Source organism: Osmerus eperlanus, chromosome 1 (assembly GCF_963692335.1).
Source record: "Osmerus eperlanus chromosome 1, fOsmEpe2.1, whole genome shotgun sequence".
NCBI lineage: Eukaryota > Metazoa > Chordata > Actinopteri > Osmeriformes > Osmeridae > Osmerus > Osmerus eperlanus.
In genome coordinates, this window is record NC_085018.1 from 5,274,714 (window position 1) to 5,289,902 (window position 15,189).

Sequence of the window (15,189 nt, forward strand, 5' to 3'; positions counted from 1 at the left end):
TATTTGTTTGACTCAAAGATGTTTATTCTTAAATCAATTTGGTGACATACTGTACATGTACTGTTATAGTGGGTCTACCTTTAACAGAAATGTAATAAAACTGTAACTAACATGTACAAGGCAATGAAACTTGGAATATCTCTGAAACTTGTTGATAAGGCAGGAGGGGTTGCAGAAAAAAGAAAAAAAACATAGAAATGCATCTCAGTTTAAGCCTCTTCCATTGGATTGATTTTCTTAACATGAATGTTGCACACCCATTTTCTCAATGTTGGTATTTACTTGGCATTGAAAACATGTGACCCGCATGGATCCACAATATGGTAGTGGCTATTATTGGATTAGTGTCAACATCTTTCCCGAAAAGACGGATAAGAGAAAAGAAAGACGAGGGAGGAAACTTGGAACGGCTTTCTTCCTTAACTAAACATCCCACATGGAGAACCACACAGATTCTGATCGACGTACTCAAGGACCAGCCTCCGTGTGCTGCTGACCAATCCCATTACAAAAGAAGGACGAGCCTTCAGTTCCAACCTCTTATTTTCACGCACACCAGCAGTCATGTGATGGTAATATAGTACAACTCCACTGCTTTGCTGCTCGTCAGTCTGAACAGCGCGGCATGGCCAGTCTCAAGGGCAAACCATGTACTAGTACATTTCCTATCGAACGCAAATGAAAAGTAAACACATTGGATTACAGTTGGGTTCTAAATGCGTAATTGAATAAGGTAAGTTTCTGTATTTTTCAATGGTAATGGTGCTGCATTAGGTATTGGGCGTGCTCTCTTGTACGAGACCATATGCTGCAGCACGCTGCTGCGCTGGACGAAAACATGTTTACGTTGTAGCAGAGGAGCAGCGCGTACGAGGCGTCCTATTGCTGAGGGGATGGCCAGACCTTTAGCCTTGCTTGCTCCAGTAAAACTGAATCCTGTGTTCAACAATGAGTTATTCGTTTCATAGCAATTCAGCAAAACGTGCAAGTGTAAGGCATTTTACTGCACAATTGCGGGTTAATAGCCAGGCATGGATTTGCAATTGATTGACGTTAATATTTCACATAACCATAATAACAGTCTGATAGCCTAATCATGTAGTTTATATAATGTAATTAGATAATTACGTATGTAATCCCCACATACCATTTTCTTAATATGCATTGTATGCACAAGTAAAATTATGTGGTCAATTATTGAAAAAAATAAAATTGTGATAAACACTTGAAAAATATACGCTGACGCAGAACGTATGAATGAACTACTTGCATGTGGTAATCGCGTGTCTTTCCACTTCAGTTTAATTGCAATGAATTGAGTGAATGTAAAGAGCACGCAGGTGATGTAGGCCTATGTACTAAGAGGAGCGCTCATTGCTCATGCCTGCCCCACACGGTGTTTTATGTTAATAATGATGACAGTTCTTTTGGCAGGTTACTTTCGGTCATTGAGCCAGAGGCACCAAAAAGGGGACGGTCAAACAACCGTGCTCTGTGTTTCTCAGAAAATAACCTCTTACCGAGCGAATTTCACCGAAATAGAATTTCAATTTCAACCTTTTATTTACAAATAAAAGGTAAAAACATCTGTAAGCTTATATAGACTAGACTCAAGTGTTGATATTAGTTATTTGTTTGATAATTGCACTTTTACACAAGTGTTTTATTATTGAATGATTTTCAATTAATCATATAAACTAGGGGTTTACCAATATATCGTGGAACAATATATCGCAATACAAACATTTTACAATATGTATCGTAGAGTTATGGCAATATTTTTACAATATGACGTCCGTTTGATCCTTTTGGTTGAGCTACCATCACGCGACCTACTCTGCACCTGCGTCATGCGTGCATTCATTGCATTCACAGAAATTGCTTGAACTAAGTTAACTAAATTGTATGTACAACAAAGAAAATTATTGAAAATGTTTAATGTTTTGGTAATAAATCTGTTAATTTAATTTAAAATGTTGTTCAAAATATCGTGATACGTATTGTATCGTACACCCAGTAATGTGATACGTATTCTATCGTGAGCTGAGTGTATCGTTACACCCCTAATATAAACTCATAATAAACTATATTTATAGTGCAATTTGATTCCTTTTTATAGTTTAAAGGGCGTAGAATATATAATTTCTCCAAAGGTGCATGGAAGAAACTCCACTTGGCAGAAACTAGGCTATTTCTATTGCCTGATGTCATATGGAAGTTATTTTTAAGAATGTTGACGCTCTGGAATAAAAGTAAAGGAATACGTATCACTGACGTTTGCTCTTTATGTACCGCTTAATCCATTCTCCCAGTAACTGCATGTGAGTTTTAAAACAAAATGCAGCATAATTCTGTTGTTGTATGTTTTCAGGTAGCCAATACCAAGTCCTTTTAAATCTGTACTAATATATTTTTTTTCTTTCTGTCGCTTTCTTTCCCCAACTATAACCATCTGAAGACAAATCCATGCTGTAAACCTTGGATTAATATCTATTTTTTCAACACAACCCATTGTTTTGTTTTTACAGCGAGGGAGAACAACAGCTGTTTTGGTATCTCTCTTTGGTAAGAGGAACAACCTTGCTGGGGACCCCATGGTGGGTTTATTTAGTCTCCTTTCCCAGTGATACAAGGATAAACCGCAATACCAATTCTGTGTGAGCACAACTTTCTCAACACAAGGGGGAGACAACATTTATTCCTCGACAAGGGATGGTAGATAACTTTGTAGTGAGTGAGGAGTCTTTTCTGATATACTGTGGCTCCCCGCCCGCATACCACCTATCGGACATGGTGACAGACTCAAGCACCTACCAGGTGATGTCCTCGCCCTTCTCTGAGGATGACCTCAGCGAGTCATCCAGCCCCCGGTCCTGTTCTAGCCCAGAGTCCCAGGTCTTCAGCTCCAGCTATGGTAGCAGCTCCAGCACAGAGAGCCAGGACAGCATCCTGGACTACCTGCTCTCCCAAACCTCTCTGGGGGCTGCAGGTGGTGGAGCAGTGGTCCCCATGCCACTACCCAATTTCTTGTGGGACTGTCGGAGGGATGCGCCAACAAATCCGGAGCCAGTGAAGGAGGAGAATTTGGACTTCCCGGTTTGGTCTTCTGTGGACATGGAAGAGCCACCTGGAAGGTCCTTCCAGCCAACCCTGGAGGAGATTGAAGAGTTCTTAGAGGAGAATATGGAGGTGGTGTCAATGAAGCAGGAGTCCCAGGAGGGACAGGCGTTGGAGGAGGTGGTGGGTCTGGGGGGGGGCTTAGAAGTCTGTAGGAATGCTTCCCCAGGGAAAAGGCTGGAAGCAGAGTCCAAGCATTCAGACCAAACTGTGCCCACTTCAAATGCTGCTGACACCGCAACCACCAAGGAAATGACCAAAGGTATACAGGCCAAAACTCCTGCACAGGAACCTGACACAGGCCTGAACAAAGGCCCAAAGAGGGGCTCAGCCAATAAGAGTGTCTCCACAGATGGTGGTGCCAATGATGACAGTAGTGGGATGCCGGTCATCGTCCAGATCCAGCCCATTCAGATCAAACAGGAACCAACAGCGACACCAACTCCACTGCCTATATCCCAGCCCCCACAATCAACCTTGGCCTCGGATATCAAAATAGCCCAACTTCTGGTCAACATCCAGGGCCAGACCTTTGCACTGGTCCCCCAGCTCCTTCCCTCCACCAACCTCAATGTCTCCTCCAAGTTTGTGCGCATTGCACCAGTCCCCATAGCGGCCAAGCCCCTGGGGAATGGGGATGCCTTGGCGGGGAGTCAGGGAGGGGGGATCTTGGTCGGGGGTCAGAAGTTTCAGAAGAATCTAATGGCAGACCTTATCAAAATGCACAAATGTACTTTCCCAGGCTGCACCAAGATGTACACCAAGAGCAGCCATCTCAAGGCTCACCTTAGAAGACATACCGGGGAGAAGCCTTTTGCTTGCACCTGGTCTGGGTGTGGATGGAGGTGAGTGTCCGATGAAGCTGAAGATTGATGTTTATGGCAATAAGAAAAAGGATGATGTTCATTGTTATTGTGATGCCAATAATAAGGCTCTTCACAAAAATGGAGATTATGCTATAGATGACTCATACTTGGGATGTATTTTTGCCTCAGTCATTCATACATCAATGCAGTAGCTATTCACACACCAATAGCCCCAAGACTATTTTGAGTTATAGAAAGTAGTTAATTGCTCATAATTACCATGGTGTTATACCACAGATGGCTTTGTGGGTTAGAAGTTTTCTATCTTTTTGTTTCAGTAGATCAAGACACAACACATCTCTCATAAGGACACATGTAAAAGATTATATTAGATTTGATAGAACTTCCTTCCTGAAGGTAAATTCAGACATATGGGAGTGGCTTAACCCCAATTTATTACTGTCTCTCCATCGGAAGCGGTGGTAATTATATATGTACAGGAATCCATTTAGCATTCCCAGCATTGTGTTCCTCAACAAACAAAGCCTCTTGCTGATTGTGACTGGCCCTCACATTGACCTATCTTGTACGGGGTAATCAATTAGCCACTGTGAGTTGTAGCTTAGTGGGGACTTTGTGGAGATTTGTTTAGAATAACATCACTGAGAAGGCGCCCCCTACTTGCAACCATTGATATCAAAACACAGATACAGTAGGGGATACCATCACTAGATGTGCCACGGAACATAACTACAAACTAAACAACAACTTTGTTATTCAAAGTGCTAATTGTGTAGCTAATACACATGTAACTCATTAGCAAGTAGCAATGGCTTGAGGGGAACCTTATAGATGATATATAATTTACAATGTTATACCTTTGTGCTAACCAAGAACGAGCAATTTCTTTTTTCAATCACCATCTTCCCATTCTTCCAACTAAAGTCTGAAAATATGAACGAAGATGAGTTTCCGAATCAAATCATTAAGACTGTTTCTTGTTCATCCAAGTGCAAAGCTTGATTTGCAAATTGCAAGTGTGTTCTGCTTGTAGATTCACACTTTTTGTCAGGAATCGGGCAAGAGAGTGCCGTATCTGGGATATGTGAGAAAGGCGGGGGTGTCATCTTTCTGCAGGGTAAACTAAAACTAGGACGAGAATGTCAGTAGAGGTCACATGGGTGCAACTTGGGCGCCTCCTGTTGTGACTAGACAGCTGTACAGTGGCTGCAGCAGTGATGTGTGTGTGAAACTGAGCCAAGTGTATTGGTACAAGATCTCGACTTTCGATGTCTTCATAGCAGTTTGATTAAGAGGAGGTGGCTTAGGGATATGTGTGTGTGTGTGATTCTTGGCCCTTGGTTTAGCTTGCGGATTTCCTGAGGCCGCAGAGTCAGGCGGTGAGAGTGACAGTATTGGGTGAAAGACTGTAACCTTTGTCTCGTGGTGCTAGGGGCCATGTTATCTTTAAACCCTGTACACAATTCACAGAGGCAGGAGCATGCTAGGGCATGGATTGTGTATACACACATGGCATAAAACAGTTTTTCTTCAAGTTGGATGTACAATAAATGTGTACATGCATGGAGGCATACTAGAAAAGAGTTTTCAGTGAGCCTGTTCATGTTTAATCGTTTACATTTTTAGGCATAGCAGACAGATTCAGCCACCATATCAATCCATATTTATAATACTTCTTGCACCAACCTGGTTATCAGCCAGTGGAACATTTGATTGTAATGGGAGCCACCGGGAGTCAGGTGGCTGAGCGGTTAGGGAATCGGGCTAGTAATCTGAAGGTTGCCAGTTCGATTCCCGGCCATGTCAAATGACGTTGTGTCCTTGGGCAAGGCACTTCACCCTACTTGCCTCAGGGGGAATGTCCCTGTACTTACTGTAAGTCGCTCTGGATAAGAGCATCTGCTAAATGACTAAATGTAAATGTAATGCAGCACAAATGTTTTTCAGTACATGAGATGGAGAAATATGGATAGTGGGTGCCAAGCTATGTGTCTCAAAGGGTTCTCATCTAAACACAAAAGGTAGGATACCTGCTTGAAAGAGGGTGAAGTGGGAAAGTAGTGATAAAAGGTGTGAGATGTGTTTGTTTAGATAGTCAGAGCACAAGGTGAAATGAGAGGTAATAACCAAATAGAACCATGAGCAACAGAAATGCAGAATAGTAAGGGGCCTGTTTCAGTTTAGCAAACAATCAGTGTGCGTGAGCACCACTGAGGAAGTGAGACGGACAAAGGCCAAGTGTTGAATAGTTGCCATGGCCGTGTGGTAGGAATGTCACGGCTGGCAGTCTGCATGGAAAGAAGAGAGAAAGAAAGCAAGAGAGAGAAGATTAAATAAGAGAGAGAAGTAGAGTTAACCCTCGTGCTGCCTTCGGGTCACATGACCCAAAGGTTCACAACGAACCATCGTTGTGTTTACCCAATTTCACCCAATACAAAAACAAATAAAAATAATTTTCTTTTAACCATTGCAATGTGGGGGGTCTGAGACAGCCCGACAGTTAAAAGAAAATGCTTCACTTTGTTTTTGTATGAGGTAAATTTGTCGCAATACGACAGTGGGTCACAATGACTGATGGGTCAGAATGACCCGAAGATAACACAAGGGTTAAGAGAGATCGAGAAAGATGAATATAGGCTGACCAGAGGATTGATGCTTAGTAAGTTACTGTACATTCTTGTCATGCTGCAGACAGTCAAAACCATTTTCTCACTGTTCATCTCGGTCATGTCTCATTGTTCACTTTCAGAGCCTCTCACTTACAACACAGAACAAACAGACGCACAAACTGAAAATCCGCCACATATTTCACGTATGTCACAGAATTAAGTGTAGTTAGAATAGGCATGCTGAGTTCAAATCCTTTAGAAGCTTAAAGAATGTTTTATTTTTTTACTTTGTGATCTGATTGTGTCACAGTCTATGTGCCCTATTAAGCATTTAGTGACAGGCCAAGGCTTCTGAAGGGACAATTAAAATCTCTTGATATTTGGTTTGTTTTATCCACTGTATTTCGTAACTTACTTAAGGGTGAAGATTTAATCAAATTACCATCCTTTCAGGTTAGGCTGTACCTAGTTAACATCTGGGAGATAGAGCAAGATTATAAGAGGCTTCAGAGAGTTGTGTTGCATTGTGGCCAAGTGTAGCTTTCCCAAGACCTTGTCTGTGCTGTTTTCAACTTGTATTAACTCAAGTCCATAATGTTTACTTTAAGTTCTCCTGCATTACTGGTCTATTGAGCTTTGAAACACAAAGGTTGGTGCAGGGAAGTTTGCTAATGAGTCACATGACTGTGAATATTGGTGAAATAATTGTATCAATTCATTGTGTATACATTGGAAATATAGGAGCTGCTGCTAGCATTGAATGCAAAACAAAATCAATAGAGATGTAGAAATCTGGAGAGGGCGTTCTGTACACACTAAAGCTTACCATTATGAAAACAACTGGTTTATTCTCTGGAGAAATATTTAGGTTAGTTGTCCTCAGCATTTGTGCAAGTCATTATGCCTGAGTTCAATCATTTCCAAATTTCTCCACAGACTTTTCTTCAACAAAGTGTATTATGTAATTGTAATGTAATTATAAAACATAATATATTACAGTCAAATAGAATTAACCTGTATTCCTATTATCTTTCTGTCTATTTCAGATTCTCGCGTTCAGATGAGCTGTCGCGACACCGGCGGTCCCACTCCGGGGTCAAGCCCTACCAGTGCCCTGTATGTGAGAAAAAGTTTGCTCGTAGTGACCACCTGTCAAAACATATTAAGGTCCACCGCTTTCCACGAAGCACCCGGACGGTGCGCACTGCAAACTGACTCCTCTCTGATCACTGTCAAACAGACATTGGCCAAGGAAGCAGAGAAAGAGTATATGGATGTGTGTGGAGGTGTTTGTGACTTCAAATGTGTGTCTTTTGAAAAGAAAGTGTGATTGGGGTCATGGTAATTTATTGTGCAAATCAAAACTTGGTTACCATCTTCTCTGTCATCAGAATTTCAGAAAACTTGGTGACATGTTGTATTCTCTGTAAATGTTTTCGCAGTCCTTTATCTTTTGTTTCAGTGTAAGATAAGATCAAATCAACTTTCATTGTAGCTAAAATGTATATCGCTTCAGTAATGGCCTTGTGTTTTTATTTTACCTAGATAACAGACTGCCTTTTTATCTTTAAAAAAACGCCAATGTCTTGGACATTACTTATGTTATGCAATATTTAGGAAGTCAGGTTGAAGTTTCTCTGGAAACTTCTGTCCTTGTGTTTGTTTCGTCTTATTGTGCCATGCATTTGGGTGGCGAAAAGGTGAAGCAATGAACTTAAGTCATTTATGGACATGAACTACTGATTACACAAATAAGAGAATGTCTCTATAAGATAGTGGGATTCTTTTCAAGAACCTGCTCCAGTTATGATACAAGGCAAGGGAAAGTTCAAAGCAATAAGAATATCAAAAATGCAACAAAAAAGTAACACGCACAGTAAATGATTGTTAATTTTTTATATGTAAACAAGCCTTCCAGTCAGCTTTAGATTATTACTTTTGTTTTTTCCAGCTTTTTATTCAAGTGAATAACATGTTTATGTTGGTCTTTTTTGAATTGGTAGCTCAAGTAGTCTTACAACTCAAGTTTGGCCTTAACTTACCACGGTATCCTTTTGATGGAGCAACCAGTGGTCACATAATAGGTTGTTTATCAAGAATATTTATTTGTCGGGTAACCAGTGTCTAAATCAGGAAAAAGATTAAGGAGGAATTATACACTACAGAGCTCAGCATACATAGCCATTGAGATGAATGTCTCAATTAGCTAATTTAGTTGGTTGTCAACACAAAATCTGCCTCAGTTGTTCAATCTGTTACTGGAATTACCCTCAAGTTTTTGCCTTCAACTTGCTATGGCAGCATGGGGCCCTGTATGCGGACACTACACACCGTGGTGCTGAACGCCCGGAAGAACTACCTTCTGGCGATTCATAGTTGTCATAGTTGTTTCTGTTAGCTCTTGAATGTGTGTGCTATGTGTGTAACAAAGGTTGTGCGGATGGCCGTCCATGAATATCTTATGTATGTTTGAAATACAGGGGGTACACAATATTGTACATCATTCCTTTCATTCAATTTTTGAATTTTGAATGCTTGTTTAAACACAGGTGTTTTATCGCATCCTATGAATGTATGTAAATATGAGGACGTGTACATGGCTGCATACACAGGAAAACACACAAGACTTCTGATAAACTATCTTAGTCTGTCTTTGTGAATATTTCTAGTGTAAACCCTAAAAATGTACATAAAGTTTCAGTACATATGAATATATTCTATATTTTTTCTTTGTTCTACCTAAGATGCATTTACAAATAAAAAGAAAGCAAAGCATGTGAATGTGTATATATTTTCTCTATGCTGTATGATCATGAATCGTTCTCACGTTTGACTATGGTCAAAAACAAGCCAAGATCAATAAACAGGACACTAAATAAACTCCCCAGCAAAACAGTGAAATAAGTACAAACAATGCACACATATGAATTTGTTGTAGTGGGGCCTGGTTTGCCTGATGTAACCCTTGTTGTGAGTTTTACATTTACATTACATTTAGTCATTTAGAAGACGCTCTTATCCAGAGCGACTTACAGTAAGTACAGGGACATTCCCCCGTGGCAAATAGGGTGAAGTGCCTTGCCCAAGGACACAACCTCATTTGGCACAGCCAGGAATCGAACTGGCAACCTTCAGATTACTAGCCCGATTCCCTAACCGCTCTGCCACCTGACTCTTGGTTTACCACACCATGAAACCCCACTATGGATATTATATCACCATCTTGATAATCACATATACAATTAAGCGATTCATAAAAATGACTCAAACTGGTTTTATCACTTTATCACAACTGTCAGTCTGGGGTGGATTCCCTTACATCACGTACATCCCTGACAACCTTCCCAGTTTCCCAAATCCCTAAATGAACATGCAAAAGAACAGAGGTAAAATACTTTTCCTCATTCTGAACATCCAGTACCTGCCAATGCCTCCACTGAATGCACAGCAACCATATGGACGCCACTTTAGATTTATAATCACTCAGTTTACATGATATCCATTTTGATCACCGGCCAACACAGTGTTTGACATATACTAGGCAGAGAGGCAGGCTGTCGTTGCAGTTAATGTTCCATGTGCAAAAGTTGCTGACTCACTCAACATAAGGAGACAGTCAAAATGTTGTCATGTACAGGAGAGAGGGAATGTAAAGAGGAAAGGGGGGTGAGGGAGTTAGGGGGTTTGACATGGAACGTGTATGTTTTCTGTGGTCTGGGTTGCACTGCCCCTCTGCACTTCCCCTCCTTATTCTCCTGGTTCATGTTGTGTTCTACATTCTTTGGATGCTATCTTGTCTGGACTGTACCACTTCACTTAATGTGGGGGTTTAGAGGGTGAAGAAAAAAGGGAAATCAATATACCCGTCCGCCCACCTACCCACCTACCTCCCACATTTCTGAGACACTAGTTTGCATTGTGTAAAGTCCAACACATCTGGTGAAATAAACAGCAGGAGATACATTGCATCTTATCAAGGTTCTCAGTCAATTTTAGGCACCCAGACAACCCCAAGGCCAGTTGTTGATGAGAAATAGAGCATTGTCTAACATGTGAGCCCTGCCAAGGAGAATTGGCAGAATAATTCATTGTTTGCAGTATGGAGAATGGAAGGTGTCAAAATCTATGGATTTTGTTACTTGTAAAATCTTATATCTTCTAAAAAAACAAACATATGTGTATGTGTGTAACCATCAAAGTTGGTACCAGTAAGTGGTTACCAATTCCTAGAATTGCCCAGACCCCTCCTAACCAGGTGTACCCATGTCCTGTTTGTGAGGAAATTATGAAACAATGGACAGCTCTACCACCAAATCCTGTCCACCTTGAGTCTTTTTTTCCTCTGATAAAAGGTAACCTACTCCCCACACACAATCATCTGTGAATTAAATATACGAGTAAAGAGTTACATGTATTTCTACAGTACCTGATTAAGACATCTACTTAATTTTGAAAAAAAAACCTGTTGGGGCGTGTGACGGCCTCCTCAGCCGTCAAGTGGCTACACCTGGGCCCGGTGGTTTCCTCCCCTTTAAGAGGATGTCAGGAGAGAGAGCCGACCCCTCCGTTTGTCCGCAGAACACTTTTGTTTTGAGTTGTGGCAACCTTTTGATCTTTTGTTAATACACCTTTCAACACTGCTCACTATCATGGGACACTCGCACACATGCATACTACTGATTTACTGACTTACCTACCTCACTGTTGATTATGTTAGATATATATTCCTTAATAAATTACCACAGCGTTAGTCCTCGCGCATGTGTTCCCTTTTGTTTTGTCTCAACCCCCGAGCCGGGTTCGTGACATGGGGGCTCGTCCAAAGGCTTTCGGGGTTTTTGTTTTGCTTTGGGGAGCACATGCGTTTTTTGCGGGTTTTTGGCTGTGTTTTTTGGGGGGTTTTGTTTGTTTGTGCTGCAGAGTTTTTGTGCTGCTGCTGCTGGGACGTCGCTCCGTTGGCGTGAGTTGGTGTTTGGTTCGGCAGGGGGAGTCAGTGCTGTTTTCCCCTGGTAGGCGTAGCGGCGTGGTACTCTTCGGGACACGCTGGTTTTTGTTAATTTTGTTTGTTATTTTGGGGGGTCACTGTGGTTGGAGCAGTTGTCTCGGGGGCATTTCCGTGGTTTGGGGGAGGTCGTCAGCTTGCTGGTTGCCTGTTTCCACTCCAGCGGGCTAGAGTGCGTAAGTACCCGCCACAACGCCCTTGAAGTCTAGGGTTGAGCTAGCTGTACTAGTTGGGGATCTCCTCCTGTTGAGCCGGGCGTGGGGCGACACTTGCTGGTTGTGGGGTAGTTGACCGACTTGTGGGTTCGTGGGGATGGCTCCTATGGATGACTTTATTGGGGCTCCATCTGTAGCGCTGTTGGCGGGGTTTACCAAGAACCAGTTGTTGTGGCTTGCTGGTCATTATAAGATTGAGATCGGTGATAAGCGGTTGAAGGACTCGGTTCGGTCGATCTTGGTAGCGAGCTTGGTGGACGCTGGCATACTGCCTCCATCTGCTTCGGGTGAGGGGACTACATCTGGACCTGCGGGTACATCGGCTGTGTCCGGGGGTCCGTTGACTTTTGAGCAGCAGCAGGAGCTGTTGCAGCTACAGCTCGAACTCGAACGGGAGCGTGGGCTCTCGGGTAGGGGTTGGGGAGGTGATGGTTCCTCTGAGGTCGCTAGGGATCGGTGGTCTTTGGGCCGGGACGTGTTTGACCTTGTGGGAAATTTGCGGCTACTTCCTAAGTTTAGTGAGAGGGATCCAGAGATTTTTTTCTCTTTGTTTGAGCGGGTGGCTGAGGCTAGGGACTGGCCTGACTCGGAACGCACACTCATGCTGCAGTGTGTGCTTACTGGGAAAGCCCAGGAGGCTTATTCAGCTCTGGGCAGTAGAGAGAGTGGGGACTATAGGGCGGTGAGGGCTGCTGTGCTTCGGGCATATGAGCTGGTTCCTGAGGCCTGTAGACAGCGCTTCAGGTCGTGGAGGAGGGCTGAGGGGCAGACGCATGTGGAGTTTGCCTGTGATTTGATAGCTAATTTTTCCCGATGATGTGGTGCTTGGGGGGCGGATACCTTTTGAGGGTCTTTGTGATCTGCTTGTGCTGGAGCAATTTTGGGAATCGGTTCCGGTCCGGGTGGCGACCTACGTCAGTGAGCACAAGGTAAGAACGGTTGCTGAGGCTGCTGTGCTGGCTGACGATTACGTTTTGATCCATCGGCGGATTTTTTTGGAGTCCTGTGTACGTGGTGATGTGGGTCGTGGTGGGGTTTTCGGGTCAGCTCGGGGCGGTGGCAGCGTTCCTGCGGACCGTGGGTTTCGGCCGGGTGGGAGTGGCTCGGATCGGGACTGTCATTATTGTCAGGGATCGGGGCATTGGAAGAATGAGTGCCCTGTCTTGAGGGGTAGGGGCATGGGGTCATCATCAGACACTTAGAAATTTGTTGGTCGTTGCTTGCCCTTTCGTTGGTTGTTGTTTGCCCGTAGGTTCCTTGGTCGTTGTTTGCCCATAGGTTAGTTGGTCATTGCTTGCCCTTAGGTTCCTTGGTCGTTGATTGCCCGTAGGTTCGTTGGTCGTTGGTAGCCCGTAGGTTCGTTGGTCATTGCTTTCCCGTTGGTCGTGGTTGCCCGTGGGCTTGTGGTTGTTGGGAGGTTAGGCAGGGGTTTGCTGTGGGTGCGCTGGCTGTTTTGCTGCTTTTGCCTGTTTTCCCCCCCTCCCTCCCTCACTTTTATTTATTTTTTGTTCTGTTCCAGGCGCTGGGGGCTGTTGGTGCTGATTGGGCCGGGTTTGGGTTTGGGTGACACCCTGTGTCCCCGTCTTCTGGGGGGGCGTGTGACGGCCTCCTCAGCCGTCAAGTGGCTACACCTGGGCCCGGTGGTTTCCTCCCCTTTAAGAGGATGTCAGGAGAGAGAGACGACCCCTCCGTTTGTCCGCAGCACACTTTTGTTTTGAGTTGTGGCAACCTTTTGATCTTTTGTTAATACACCTTTCAACACTGCTCACTATCATGGGACACTCGCACACATGCATACTACTGATTTACTGACTTACCTACCTCACTGTTGATTATGTTAGATTAATATTCTTTAATAAATTACCACAGCGTTAGTCCTCGCGCATGCGTTCCCTTTTGTTTTGTCTCAACCCCCGAGCTGGGTTTGTGACAATATACTCAAATTATGCTTTAAAGCTATGGCATTTTTGCAGCTCCTATTGAAGGATGCGCCTCTTAATATTTGAAATCTGTGGAGCTCAAATAAATATTTGAACTTCTTGATGCACTTGGGATGACGTTCAACCGAAAGGTTAATGGACAGGCACCACGCCCCCAAGGACAGCAACAAACCCACCGTGCTGCGAAGGTGAAACCGATGGGGCACGTTTTGTATCTTCCCTCACATCAAAACTCCCTGTTAGTGAAATAAGTAATGTGTTAGTGTGGGAGTTTTTCCTTGTCTTCCTTGAGGGTTTAGGTTGGTTGAGGGGCAGTTCTATGGGCATATGTGAAGCCCTCTGTGACATGCTTGCGTGTAAAAAGGGCTATACAAATACATTTGATTTGTTAGTGAAATAAATAATTGGCTGTGTTTTATTATGTAACCCAGGTATTGTTTCCCATGCTGAAACAGCCAAAGACTGCTGATAAGGTAAGTGCTAAGGTGGACAAAGGGTCATAATATCAAATATTAACTAATGCCCTACCCATTATTCTTTTTTAGACACTAGAGTTAAAATGCCATTCATTTAACTGTCTAAAACCTGTGAATATTCTGAATTGTGTATAGAGCAGACAAAAAATAATGGCCATCTCACAAACAATATTTATTTCTATTATAGTGGCTGAAGGTTGGAACCTGTGTGCCGCTGCAGTGGCAAGCACAGAAGGATGCGCGGACCTAGAATTCTGCGGGCATGCATCAGTTTGTGTTTTCGTTAAACAGCATTGATTTTACAAGCGTTGATTGGGAGACTGCATTTTCCTCCCCTTGATTATCGATCAAAATGATTGCAAAATGTTTTACTGTAAAAAGGGTCTAGCGATGCCCCTGAACTACCTATTTACTGCCATGGTAGTCGTGCACATGCACTCAAATGGCACAATGTGTAGGAGCCAATGTAGCGAATTCAAAAGTTGAATGTTTTCTTTAATTGCAGATTTTATTAGATTCTTCACAACATAAAATTTGTTTTTTATTACAGCTTACTTTAGTCTTTTAAATTAGGTCTGGCAATACTTGATTGAGAAGTAGTATTGCCATGGCAATACTGGCAATACTGGCGGCAGTGGCCATGGCAACATCAGGTTAGTCAGAACAAAAGTTTGACACAAGCATTAAACATTGGCGGTTATAGTCAATCCAGCAAACCATTAAGGTGAAGGCTGTATACTTTAAAGTTAACATGTACTCTAAAGATCTTTTGGGCCAGTGTCAAGCTTGCAATAAATTGGTAAATGACTTATCTGTTATTGGGTTCTTGAAAGGAAAAGAATGATGATTCAGGATTTTGGTTTATTTCACAAAATGGTGTGAAATAAACTTGAGATGGAAATAGATTCACCAGACGTACAGATTAGATGTGTCATACACACAATTGCAAAATAGTTAGTTTCCACAACTATCTGTGCAGTGTAGAGAGAGAGATAGGTTTGAG

At 42.9% G+C, this 15,189-nt stretch overlaps 1 protein-coding gene across 3 annotated transcripts; it reads left to right on the top strand.

Annotated features, from left to right (window-relative positions):
• The first annotated feature begins 566 nt into the window (after positions 1 to 566).
• On the top strand, positions 567 to 9,345 carry klf15 (Kruppel like factor 15). 3 transcript variants are annotated; one of them, XR_009929132.1, is made up of 4 exons: positions 2,098 to 2,321; positions 2,459 to 3,962; positions 5,892 to 5,965; positions 7,600 to 7,736. XR_009929132.1 is itself a non-coding variant. In XM_062455002.1 (3 exons), the coding sequence occupies exons 2-3, from the start codon at positions 2,713 to 2,715 to the stop codon at positions 7,766 to 7,768; spliced, it is 1,419 nt and encodes a 472-aa protein (XP_062310986.1). In that variant the 5' UTR covers positions 567 to 733; positions 2,459 to 2,712; the 3' UTR covers positions 7,769 to 9,345. The 3 variants fall into 3 exon arrangements, 2 of the variants coding, with proteins under 2 accessions (XP_062310986.1, XP_062310901.1); XM_062455002.1 differs by lacking the exons at positions 2,098 to 2,321; positions 5,892 to 5,965 and adding an exon at positions 567 to 733 and having other exon boundaries at positions 7,600 to 9,345; XM_062454917.1 differs by lacking the exon at positions 5,892 to 5,965 and having other exon boundaries at positions 7,600 to 9,345.
• The last annotated feature ends 5,844 nt before the right edge of the window (positions 9,346 to 15,189 follow it).

What these genes read in the sequence shown, in the direction of transcription:
- klf15 (XM_062455002.1), top strand. Translation starts at nt 2,713, where the DNA reads ATGGTAGATAACTTTGTAGTGAGTGAGGAGTCTTTTCTGATATACTGT. An exon ending in TGGTCTGGGTGTGGATGGAG is followed by an intron (nt 3,963 to 7,599) that starts GTGAGTGTCCGA and finishes TGTCTATTTCAG; the next exon opens with ATTCTCGCGTTCAGATGAGC.